Source organism: Echiichthys vipera, assembly GCF_963691815.1.
Source record: "Echiichthys vipera genome assembly, chromosome: 17".
In the NCBI taxonomy this organism is placed as follows: Eukaryota; Metazoa; Chordata; class Actinopteri; order Perciformes; family Trachinidae; genus Echiichthys; species Echiichthys vipera.
The window spans coordinates 9407619-9421513 of NC_139842.1; the positions used below are offsets into that span (position 1 = coordinate 9407619).

A 13895-nucleotide genomic window follows, 5' to 3' on the forward strand; every position below is an offset into this window, starting at 1 on the left:
GGGGTGCTGCTGAGACCCAAGTAAACAGACGTTGCCACGCTCCTGATCCTGAGTATCCTGCCAGAACCAGTTACACTCATGTCTGGCCGCGCTTTGAGTAAACATCCTGGGTCTTGTGTACCACAACATGAAAGAACACTTGATATGAATCAGGAGAGTTTGTGCTGATTATCTGATAGGTGATCAAACCGCAGCGTGCTCGAGCCTGGCCCACTTTGTCCTGCCGCATTGAGGCGGCCTTTAAATAACTCGCTGGGAACGAGGTATCGGCCAGGCTCTCACCATCCCTATAGCATACTTCACATCACCATCTGGCCTGCCATCTCATAACTGGACCCATAACCCATTTACAGGCCTGATGTCATAGTAACAGTACAGTATCAGTTCTGTGGATGCAGATCTACAACTCATCAACACACAGGAGCACACACACCCGAAGCACCTTGTAGTTTAAGGTTTTGAAATGTGCTGTGTGAAAAGGTCCATCATTTGATCACAGTTATAGCCTGCCAAATGTTACATTCTGTACATCTGCTAAAGTTGAGTTCACTCAATAAATGTCTGCTTAACAGAGTTCTTCCTGTTGAACATGTGTAAAATCTGAAATGATGATACACTAGTCTTACTGCTTTAGTGAAAACAGATCCAACAGCACCGATACTCCTAAAGGTCAAATATTATATCCTATTAGAGTTAGAAAACTGATACTCACACTTCCTGGGGTTCCTTGGAGGCTGCTACAGTCACAGTGTCACACACTTTCCATCTCTCCGCCCTGTGACGACCTCTACACCCTCAGCATTAGGGAGGGCCTCAAGGAACTCAGGGATATTCAGCTTGGGAACCTTAAATAACTCAGTTTAGAGGAGAGGTTACTGGAGGTAAAGGGGGTCCTGGAGTAACCTTCATCCAAATCAGTTACCGAGGCTACAGAAAGCCTTCCTTCTTTGAATATAAAACTGAATATTAGCCATTTTATTATTGATGGTTCTCAAAATCATTGTGGAAAGATATAGTCCTACTTATCTTCAGCCACGGATATTCAAGTGTCTCAAAATTTTAATTTTTTTTTTATTTAGCATTTAGCATTCAGACATCTTGAATAAGTAAATGTAATTGATCTTTATTCCTTATTAAAACTGAAATAAAAGCACATAAAAAATATCCCCTCATTCGAAAAGGCTTGAATTGTATAGTATAGTTGTATTATTATGGGGAGAGGTTTCTAGTCTGCTCAGCTCAGAACCAGGCCTTTGGATCTGGGTCTGGCCAGTAGTGTGAGTACTGATCCTCTTTCTGTCCTGGAAAGGAAACTAAAAAGGAAACAAAACTGTGTGGTTAGGTTTAAGCAACAAAAACACTTGGTTTGGTTTAGGCAACAAACAAAGGTAGAAAAAGATCATAGAATGGTTTAAAATGTCACAGACGGAAGTTTGTTATTTTGTTATTAAAAAATGTCACTTGGTTTCACACAGGACACAAACTTGAGTGTCCCGGGTGAAGTTTTGGGCTCCTACGTCGTCTTACTTCCTCGTTTGCTCCAACGATAATTAATACAGCCACTAGAGGTTGCCGCCTAACAACAAACCTAAATATGGGTCGATATAAGCTGCATGTGAAATTGACCTATATGGACATTTTCTAGGTGAGGGTGATCTAATGCAGTTAGGTGAACATGGTAAACATAACACCTGCTTAATGTCAGCATACATTTTTCTCAAAGCACACTGTGCCACGGTGCAGTCTCACAGTGTTTCTGGCATGGCTGTAGACTCATAGTCTTGTTTTATGATTATGATGGTACTTTTTGTTTGTGATTTTTCTTACATCCCAGGAGCTCCATTTCCAGCATCAAGAAAGACAAAGACAAAAATTTAAGACAAGAAACAAGGGTACATACATTTACCATAGCATTACAGACCATCAGCACAAAAAAAATGGCTGTGTAAGGCGATTATTCAAGCAGCTCATTACGGCCAATAGTTACGTTTGTTGTGACCTTTCGGGTCCATAGTCATTATCGCGTGAGCAAACGAGGAAGCATGCGGTGGCATAGCCCCAAACTCCACGTTTTTGTAACTTGAAATATAGCGGTCGACGATATGTCGTTTTTGGAGTCACTGGCACTTAACCTAGTCTGTTCGTTAGGCATGAGGTTGTGTTGAACCAAAGTACATTTGATCTCGGATTAAGCTCCATATTTAGTTTGAGGATTAACTGGTGCTCAAAAGAGTGCTTTAGTGTAACCTTGATAAAACATGGAACACTGTACCTCCGATTTGATGGTAAAATGGTAAAAACCAATAGAACAATGTGTCAAAAGACCTTGATTTTTTTCTTTTGTCCTTTTGCAGACAGATTCAATGGGGTCTTCCCATAATATAACTCTATAATAAAGGGAACAGTTGCTTATTAACTGTTACTCGCTGATTTTTCTCCTTCATGCAGGCATGCACCCACAGATAAATCTACTGAAGACAAATGAGTGATGTTCAGCAAGGAACTGCCTACATTGGCTTTTCAAAGTCCAGCTTGTTCAACAGGAGCTGCTCTGCACTCTCAATGAGTCAAAATGGAGACCAAACCACCCACCCAGTGTGCCAGAAGTGTGTCTTTTTTCTGACCTTTCTGAGAGAAAGACAGAGAGGCTCAAAAGAAATTTCACCCTACACAGAAGTGGCGTTTAAAGCAATACTGTCACAAAATAAGTAATATTGGCTAGGAAAACAATTTAACCCAACCAAACCAAGATAAATCACATTGTGTATGTTTACATTCTGGTTATGATCTCGCTAGTGCCCATCAGTGCTGAATAAACCAGTTTGTTCTTTCAACTCTTAGCATTGCTGACCAGCGCCGATGCAACACTTGGTAGGGGAAGAGCATGTAGTCTCCAAATGCCAAGAATCTACAGTGACACGGTGGAAGGGAGGGGGAGGACGAGAGCTGTGCAGTGAGCAATAGTTCACTGGATGTGGGATACAGAGTGGGATCTGCTGCAGAACAAGATCAGATAGCAGATACACCAAGAAAGTGTGAGACTGTCGACTGCCCTTGATTCTGAAATAAGCTGCGAGAGATTGATTTTTTTGATTGGATTGGACCCTATAGGCCACGCAAGCCTTACAGACATTGAATTTGTGAAAGCTGTGATCAAGTGGTTGTGCTATTTTGACTTCACTAAAGTCATTTTCTCATTTCTTGTCTGTTTCCGATCAACTGGATACCAATCGAGCAGCAACTTTGCACTTGACGGTGGGAGGGATTGTAATGCTCTGCTTATTGAGTAGAGAAAGAGACACGTTACAACTAGGAGGCGCAGACATGATGGTAGACTGTGGCTTTTTACTTTTCTGCCTCAGGAGGATAGAGTGGTTCTACCCGTAACAGAAGAGAAGAGTTGAAGGAAGCCAGAGGGGAAAAATGCAGAAGTTTGGCTAAAAGAGGGGGAGATCTGGAAACCTTTATCGGGAACACTTGCACACAAGGTAAGCTGCTTGGGATTTTAGACAGAAAAACATAGCCAACACTCTTCCAACATGTTGACTGTCTCATTGTTCAAATCAAATATACTTTCAGTCTCGGCAGAGAAATGAACTCATCTCTGCACTGAGATCACAGCCCAGATGGCAGAGTGTGGCTCCTGTGAGCAGTCTCACATAATACATTATTATTAGATATTAATATCTTGCATCCTAGCAACTAGAGCACCGAGGAACAGAAACTACTCAAACACACAAAAAAATGTCAAACTTAAGCATTTGTCATCCTGGAGTACTCTTACAACCCAAGCTGAGGGTTTGAAATACACCTCGGCTTGAATTTGTACAGACTCTTAACTCTTAATCTACTTTGTGTCACATACCTGTTCTGTTGTACATACAGGGTACTAATGTCTGTTTAGAGTATCCATGGCCGGTACACCTGCACAGCCTTTGTGACCCCATTTGAAAGTTTTGTTACGGATTAAATCCCGGTTGCTTTATAACGGCACGTTCTTAAAGGGCTGTTATTTGATGTTTGACTCCATCTTGTCCCCTGAAGAATTAAAACAAAAAACAATCATTACAATATATGGAAATGTATTATCATTATTATTATTATAATTCTCTAAGAGGCAACTGTAAACATGTCACAGCCAGTTGGTGACCTGCAGTTGATGTGCTTCCCTCTGCGTCCTTTGAATCTGCAGTCAATCTTATTTTATGACTTATGAGTGAATTAAACCCATGATAATAAAATGATCATAAAGAATCAGAGCAGCTGAACATCATTCAAGTGAGTGACATGAATATCGTAGACTGAGGATCTAAACTAACAGAAGCATGCCTTTGGTCCTACTGCGGGATACAAAATGATGCAGTGGTTTGTCTCTAGGGACGCCGATGTCTGTCCATCCGTCTGTTGGTCCTCACCTCCAGACTGAAATATCCCAAAAACGACTTGACTGGTTGCTAATAAGTTTCAATCAGACATTCGCAGGCCCTGTGTATCCTAATGATTGATGATCCTGGACTTTTCCTCAAACACCAACATGAGGTTGATTTTTGGGGTTTTGGGTGAAATGTGACAAATTGACAGAACTTTCAAAATGGCGCCAAACTATGGCAACTTGCCACGAGTTGCTTTCAACTCGTTCTTTCAAAGGATGAACAAGCTGGGGCACAATCATTTCACTGTACTTGACCTTGAAATACTCACCTAGTTGAGTGTTGTGCTAATTTGCAAATGTCAGCATACCAACATGCTAAACTAAGGACATAAACATGGTAAACATTATACCTAAACACTGCGAGTATGTTGATGTTAGCATTTAGCTCAAAGCAACAAGCAACATAAAACGAAGCACCAACAATGTAGTTAGTGAACCTGGAGTTTATTAAAAGAGTGTTTTGAAAGACTTATGTACCAACTGGCCCCGGTACCAGCTCCTCTCGTAGTCCATTCAAGTTGATTATCAAATGCAATCCAAGAGAAAGGCGCCATTAGTGCTTCGTTTTAGTAAGTCAATCAGTGTTAGCTGCATTCACCTGTTAGCGACTCTCCGGGATATTTCCGTTAATAATTGTTACACGAAAAAGAATTGTCTGGCTTATTTGATGAGTGTATTTGCCTTGGATGATTTTTACGCCGGAGTTTCAGTTTAAGGAAATCCAATGGAAGAAAAAGGGAAAAACCATGAAAGTCCTTACATCACCTAATTTAGGACTGTGTTCTTTTTTTTATTGTTTAAATTATTAAGGCAGAAAAATGTCAACATATATACAGTATATATATATAAACATTGTTGAGGATGTGCTATGTTGAGCGTTCCCTGATGACGTATGTGTTATACGTCCATGACCCTGTTGCTGATAATGCCCCCAGTGAGCTCACAGTTGTCTTCCTTGGTGGTGCAGGGTGTTTCTGTGTGAAACAGGATGTTCTGAAGGATTTTGGTTGAATTTACTGTGTAATGATACTTGCGCTCTAAATACAGGCTTCAAAAAACTTCATAGCACACATTTAGCTGGAAATCATATGGAAGATGTAACAAATTGTATATCTAGGTCAGCAAATCCTGCCCTGTCCTGGCTGTACGTGCAGAAGGCTGCAGTTGGGACTGATCAGGACAATGTTCTTTTTTTTCATTAATGAGCTTGAAGTGATTCAATTGATTCCTACCATCAAACCATTTGTATTTAAGGCTACGTCTTCTATGGTATCCAGTGAACTGCCCCGTCTTTTTAAGCCCATATTATTTTCCAGTTCAGCCTCACAGGGGAATCACACAGCCTCATCACAGTTCTCCACTCTGGTTGTGCCAGCTGGAGGAAACAGAAGATACGTCATATAAAATGGCAGGGCATTAGATTAGTTGCTATTTCTGTACCTTGTTGATCAGAGAAACATGTATTGTATACACCAGAGTATTCCCAAAAGAGTAGAGGGAAAAGAGAGGAAGGACAGAACATCAAATGTGTGTAGGGATACATTTCGAATGAAAATGTATAACTATATAATTTCCATGTTGTACTCAATTATGCAGCATAAACAAATCAAAATTGACATCACTTCGAAACACAGATGATTGTTAATGACATTCTTTAGTGACGTTTTGACTATAATGAGAGGAAAACGATTTAAGTGAATTACAACAAGCTTTGGCTATGAAGGCTTTGTAAATCATCAGCTATTATTAGAAAACGGCTCCTAAAGCTGAGTTGACAGTAAGTGACTCATTAAAGAAGTCTAAATATTGTAAAAAGTCTGTCCTAATCAAGTAGCAGTAGTAATCAAACACTTAAATGAAAATTAAGTAAACATGTTCATCATGTACACTGGCTTTGTCCAATGTACACAATGCACAATGTTTCTGCTATGGTCCGAAGCAGTAACATGTTAAAGTACTATTGCAAACATTACTGTGTGGTTATTCTTAATGTTCTTTTCAAACAAAGGAAAATGCATTCATATTCCACTTTTCAGTTGATATCAAGTCACTTTATGAAAAGAAAATTGTGGGCAGATAATACATAGTGTTGTAAACTAATAGTTTACCTGTTCTTCCTTTACAGGAAACTACTTTTGTGCCTCACCTCTGAAGTCCAGTTGACACTGACTCTGTTCTGGGCGGAGCTGAGCACCTGTGAGCCCGGTCAGTTTTGTATGAGCCGGCTGATTGGTGTGACGTCACGTGGTCGTGCCCCACTGAGGCATGAGTGTTGGAAGTGCCCACCATTATAGCTCTGTGTCCTGTGAAGAAGAAGGCCTGAGATTAAGCACCATGCCTGCAGTGGGCAGCTTCGGCAATGGCAAGATTCAGACGAGGCGCAGATACCACAGCCGGTTTGTCACAAAGGCTGGCCAATGCAACATCCATTTCTCAAACATGGATGAGAAGTCACAGCGGTACATATCGGACATTTTCACAACCTGTGTGGACATCCGCTGGCGATACATGTTCCTGCTATTCAGCCTGGCGTTTGTGGTGTCCTGGCTAACATTCGGCCTGGCATACTTTGTCATTGGCCACCTACACGGTGACATGGACCATCGCGAAGGGGATGACAGCTTTGTTCCTTGTGTCACGCAGGTTAACACCTTTGTGGCAGCTTTTCTGTTCTCTGTTGAGACCCAGACAACCATTGGGTATGGTGCTCGTTGTGTAACGGAGGAATGTCCGGTTGCTGTCTTCATGGTGGTCTTTCAGTCCATCCTAGGCTGTATCATTGATGCCTTTATGATTGGTGCCATCATGGCCAAGATGGCGAGGCCCAAAAAGCGTGCAGAGACTCTACTGTTCAGCCACAATGCAGTCATCGCTATGCGTGATGGAAAACTGTGCCTCATCTTTAGGGTTGCTAATCTAAGAAAGAGCCACATTGTAGAAGCTCATCTGCGAGCCCAGCTCGTCAAGCCCCGTTACACAGAGGAAGGCGAATACATCCCGTTGGATCAGATTGACATGAATGTAGGTTATGACAAAGGCACAGACCGCCTGTTTCTGGTTGCACCCCTCACTGTCATACATGAGATTGATGAAGAGAGTCCACTGTTTGGAATCAGTAAGCAAGATCTTGAAACATCTGATTTTGAAATAGTAATTATACTTGAAGGGATGGTGGAGGCCACAGCCATGACGACCCAGGCACGTAGCTCCTACCTGTCCTCAGAGATCCTGTGGGGTCACCGCTTTGAGCCCGTCATCTTTGAGGAAAAGAACCAGTACAGAATAGATTACTCCTACTTTCACAAAACATTCGAAGTACCATCCACCCCCAGATGCAGTGCAAAGGACATGGAGGAGAGAAAATTTCCAACATCTGGTGCTAATTCCTTCTGCTATGAGAATGAGCTGGCCTTCATCAGCAGGGATGAGGAAGAGGGGGGAGACGTGGAGATAGAGGAAGACAGGAAGTGTTCATCAGAGCTACTGAATGAGCAAGCCACTCCTGGACGTGATCAAAAGTCCTCCCGTAGAGAATCAGAGATTTAATATTGTAGCTTGTTGTGTTGGTTTTCTGATGCAGTGCAATGCAAGCGTTGTATGAAGAGCCCTATGACTGTCACTCACTGACATGAGGATGCCAGTAAAGGTGGAGAAACAGCAGCACTGATCTCCATCAGACAAGCAAGGATGAACCTCATCACATTTGTCATTGGATTAACTCTTTTGCTTCCCTAAAATGGTTATGGAGCTTTATCAAATGGAAACAAAAGTGTCATGATGATGCTAGTAATAAAGTGCATGGCAATTGCGTAGTTTTGATGGGACTATAGGTGCTGTTCACAGACCTTGAATATATGATATGCACCTTAGTGTGCAGTGAAATCAACACTTTGCAGATGATGTTTATAAAACCAAACCTTGGGAATATTTCTCCACATTACTTATTATTACGTTTTATTTTACATTCGACATTATACAAACTGGGTTAGTTGATATACATACAAAGTATGGACTGCACGTAACTGGAGACTTGATGGTGCATCATGTGTGTGTGTATGCATACTGACAGGGAAACTATTAATCTCTGTCTTTACATTTCAACCAGAGGGAAACATTTGACCTGGATAGAATTTAAAGATGTAATTTAGGTTTACCAGAAACTTCACAGCATGCAGTTTACACATATAATAAGCGAGGCAGATTTTACACTGGAAAGATAGTATTTTTACGAAACAAAGGATCCTTAATTTCAGGCAGTCGAGCCTCATTTTTATTTCACTGTCACTGTCACAAAGACTACTAGTTTATTAAGCTAATTTTATTTCCATGAGTTGGTTGCAAAGATCCTCTCCAGCCCAGCTAACTCTTTAATTTTTGAAGCTGACTTTTTTTTTTTTTTTAAAGGAGACAAAAGGTCTTAAATATGCACTTATGGCCACATTATGATATCTGCTAAAATGCTAAAGCTAACTCAGCATTATTAGTTGATTATCCATGTATAAACCTTGGAGATAAAGAAACAGCATTCTTCTTCTGCCGCAGTATAGAGATAGTTAGTCCTAGTAGTACAACTATGTGGAAGTAAGAAGTTTAACATAACCCTGTTAAGCTTATTTTGCCGAGCTTAGTGACTGAATGGATTTGTACCATCCACACCTACGGGCAATTTAGAGTCATCAATTAACCTAACACGTTCATGTCTTTGGACTGTGGGAGGAAACTGGAGAACCTGGAGAAAACCCACGCAGAAACGGGGAAAACATGCAAACTCCACACAGAAGGGCCCCAGCCCAGATTCAAACCAGCAACCCTCTTGCAGTGAGGTGACAGTGCAACCACCAACGTAACTATTGGTAAAGGTAGCAGGCCAGGCTGATTTAATTTGGCATTTTGTTAGGGTTAAAGGTTATGGTTGGGGTCAGGGTCAGGGGGTAGTGTTAAGGTCAACAAATGCATTTTTTCCAGGGAATTCGGCACCGATTATGGAAAAAATAACAGAAAGGAGACCCTAGGACCCTTTCTGTGACAAGTGGGAGCATCAGACCTTTTTTCAAAATAAGGGTCCGATGTTCAAAACAATGTAACAAACAAAGCGGGGAACATAGTACCCGGAGGACATAGGACCCGGGGAACATAGGACCCGGGGAACATAGGACCCGGGGAACATAGAACCCAGGGAACATAGGACCCGGGGAACATAGGTACACTCCCCAGACATGCTAACGTTTGCAGCTCACTTTAGACCAGACACTGGTTAATCTATTCCTTACACACTTGCCCTAGTATTTTTGGTTTTAGAGTGGGTAAAAAAAGACACCACCCTCCACAGTCTTTAAATGCAGAACATTTGAAGAAACCTACTACCAAGCCTACTGTGCATAGTTACAGTTGCTAAGCTATGATCCCACAATTGATGGGTTTAGTAAATGATCAGTAGAAATCAGTTTGTCAGTTATTCTCAGATGCAATACATACATATTTTATGGACGGCGGGTCAAAAAGTCATCACGATAATCTGTTTGAATATACATAAAGACAAAATTAAAAATATCTGAAGACAAATAACAAGCACCTCAAAGTCCTGCCCTTTCTGTAACCCTCAGGACACAAAACACAGTGAGAACAGGAGAATCTAACTGCAACAACAAATATAACAAATTATTTTTGAGGGCCCCCACAGGCTCTTAGAAGAGTGTAATTAAAGTCATCAAAAAATTAATCCCTGTCAATGCATGACTAGTTGAAGACCACTTGGAGCAATACTGTAATTAACTTAAATTAAAATGCCAAATAGGCAAAATATTAACCAAAGGGAAACCCTGACACACGACATGTAGTGAGAATATCTTTTCTAGAGCTCTAAATCAGATTCAGATGTATTATATCATCATTTAGTATTGAATCCACTGATGCCCTATGAGGGTTTATGTTATTTTTCTATGTTCTTGGCCAGAAGTGTTCATCTTTTTCTTTTATTATTAATAGGACAGGTAATAATAGGTCAGACTGTGTACCACTGCTTCACTTTTTCCCAAGTGGGATGAATTAGTTCCCCCTGCACATTTCTCAAACTAAATGCTCCATGTGGGTTAACTTATACACCTGACTGCCATTTCAGCACATTTCAACACATTTGTATTTATATCCTGCCAACTTGTGCTGAAAATATCACAAAGGGCTCCACAAAATAAATGGTGGTTGCAATGCCATTTGAACCAAGAGCGGGGCCCAGGACTTCCTGCATGTGTTACTAAGAGGGAAGAACTCTTAGTAAGGGTGAACATTTGTCAGGCCGCTATTGTAAATATATTATTGTTGTTATTGGTTTTATGATCTTTCTGGCTGAATAGACACTGAGTATTAAAAAGGCTGTTAATATCATACATTTCTTGATCAAAGCAAGACACTGGAAATACTTTCTTTGCTTGATGGAATGGATTTAATGTCAACCTCTCCTTGTCTTCCACTACTTGCATTTAAAGCAATCTTTTCTGCACTTTTCACCTTAGTCCCTCTCCTTTCTTGTCACCGGGTTTTTAGTTTGTTGTGTGAGACAACAATATATAAATTGAAAGAAACATTAAAAAAAAAAAAAAATCTTCTGTTGATCACCAAAATAAAATATATCTCACAAAGCCAACTGTTTTCTTTTTCCTTCAAGGTTGACAGACAGACACAAGGTAGAGGGATTGTTTTACAATGAGCTGAACACATTTAAGTGGGACGAGAAAGCGGGGGCTGTTTGATAAACACGGAGGAATGGACTCTAGTTTATGGCTGTGATTTGGTGGGACGGTAACTGGTTGGGGTCAGAGGTTTCTTCTTTCACTCTTATGCAACCAATCAGGCATGTCTTTGCATATGTACAAACAAGACTTGGCAGTTCGGCTTGATGAGTGCCGTGTAACCTTGAACACTGGAAAAGAGATCACATGCACACGAGCACACACAACCACAGAAACGTAAGTCAATCAGCTGACGGTTTTAGTTGATGTAAAAACACATGATCAATAACTGAAATACTTGCCCAGATACATCACAAAGGCCTAATTACAGTTTCTACTGATATTAAGTGCTTAAAGTTGTACACGGTAAGAGTTGAGATACCTGGTTTCTAGCGGCCTCTTTGGTGGTAAGATGTAACTTCAGGTGAGCCTGTTTTTTCACAGTCCTCCATTATGTCACCTTCATGGTCACTATTGGTGTTGACTTGTTTTTTTTCTCTTTATGTAAGCTTTATTGACTCACATTCACCTCTCTACTTCCAGTCTGTCCCCTATATATTACCCTCTTAAACCCACACACATACATGTTCTTATTATACTTCTGCCCTTACTACAAGCCTGACTCGGAAGTTGGACGTTTCTGATTTCTGATTACAAGTGAACGCAGCATAACTGTTCAGCAACGTCACTAACATGGCGGCCTATTTACATTTAGGGAGGGAATGTCGCCACAGACACAGATATTGAAAAACTCAGTAAAAAGGCAAGGAGAGATGCTTTTATTAATGGGTCATATGATCAATCACCATTGTTTTAACTCACTCTTTGATAGATAGTAAATTAGAGACAATTAAATAGATGAAAATCTTTAAAATATTGTAAAAAGTGAGATTGCCATGTCTTTTTTTAAATTATAAAGCAGGTCGAGGTGCTAAATAAAAGTGTAAAAGTATCAAAACACTCAATCCCCAGAGAAATACACAAAGCCTTTGAACAAGCCGTCAGGACTTCTGTAATGTTGCGATGTCACAACTATATATTTAGGTAGAAAGTGTCCCCACAGTGCCGTTATAGTCATTCCCCGGATGCAATGACAATGCAGAGAAACAGATGTGAAAGACCCAAAACCACTGAACAATCAGAGCAGACTGAGCTTTTTCAGGATGAGGGTTTAAAGAGACAGAAACAAAGCGTTTGAGAGAGAGGGGAAATACAGGTATATTCAGACAGAAATTATGAAAAAATTTGAAAAAGGTGTTTTCTGAACATCAAGCACGTTGTAAAAACCCCAAATACGTATAAACCTGAAAATGAGCATAATATGGGACCTTTAAAAGTCCTGTAAAATGTAGGATAGAAATATGAGTGGGATGTAATTGTGTCTATGTGTTGGTGGTACATCTATCCAAGCATAGTGTGACCCAGATCGCGTGTTATTCAATTATAATTTAATACGACCCGTAAGTTAAAGAGTGGGTGGGAGGTATTAACCTTTTATCCTGGCACCAAGTCCCATCACAGTAACATTTAACAGAATAAACTGTTCTACCCTTTCATGCATTTCACTTTCAGGAAGTTATCTTGAGTGCCAAATGAAAGACTAATTTCTTACTTTAAGAGTGCTGTATCCTTTGAGAGGTGCTGTGTGATGGAAGGAGCACCGAGAATAAACCGGGATGCTTCCCACCCACTCAGCAGTGTTGGAGGATGAAGGAGCCGTGAAGGGTCAGTCTTCCAACATGCAGAGTGGGTTGTTGAAAGGCAAATTTGGCCCTAATTGCAGCAGTTTGTTTTCCACGCTGGTTTCCCTCAGCTGCCGGAGGGAGGTGGAGGGGTGGGAAAAAAAAGTAACATGATGCAACAGCTGCATTTCCTTTCCTTGAGCCATAACTCCTGAATTTTTTTTTTTTTTTAATGAACTGTCAATTCTGACTTAGACCATTTCAGCTTCTTCACTTTAGAGCTACAACAATTGTGTCGGGTTTGACTTACTTACTTACTGAAGTTTAATGATATAATAATAATGAGCATCACATTGAGACTCCCAAAAATCCCCAAATCACCCTGAGCAAAGTCCTTTTTTCAACCGGTCGATCGCCCTCTCTGTAATAAAAGACGTAGATGAAAAGCTGTCGATGTCTTCTGGTGTAGTTTTGATATATAACTTGGCTATTGCTTAATACAGTCTACATGCTCTGTTGTGGTTGATTATTGTTATGGATTAAAGTCGCAGTCTGCAACATTCTTTTGATCACATTCACTGAAACCTACGCTGACGCTATGCTCTGATAGAACAACATAAATCATCCGGTTTTAGATTAAAAAAAAAACGTGCATCTACTTGCACCTTAAGCCTTTGCCCATATCCACCTGTCCACTCAGCGCAGGGCTGTGTGAGAGCTGACTGTCAGGAGCAGTTCGTGCAAACGCCTCACATCCTCTCCCGGCATGTTAAAATATCACACACATGCCTCAAGCTAGGCATGCGCAAAATGATGCTAGCAATTGCTATCTATGAGTAAGTTAGACAGGTTACCGCCATGTAGTGTGTACTAATGCTAATGTTTAACGTTTATTGATGAGAGAAGACACAGGCACGTTCACAGGAATCTGGTGCACACGCGCTGACGAGCACTCGATGGGAGGGAGTGGAGGAGCTCAATGGTGGAGGGGGAGGGGCGTGAGAGTTGTAAACATTCAAAATTTGACTGAGTTAGCTCGATCTGCCAGACTTGCCG

At 40.9% G+C, this 13895-nt stretch overlaps 1 protein-coding gene across 1 annotated transcript; it reads left to right on the forward strand.

Moving 5' to 3' along the window:
* Positions 1-3025: 3025 nt before the first annotated feature.
* On the forward strand, positions 3026-11056 carry kcnj12b (potassium inwardly rectifying channel subfamily J member 12b). Its single transcript, XM_083931143.1, has 2 exons — positions 3026-3488; positions 6558-11056. The coding sequence occupies exon 2, from the start codon at positions 6698-6700 to the stop codon at positions 7976-7978; it is 1281 nt and encodes a 426-aa protein (XP_083787269.1). The 5' UTR covers positions 3026-3488; positions 6558-6697; the 3' UTR covers positions 7979-11056.
* Positions 11057-13895: the final 2839 nt, after the last annotated feature.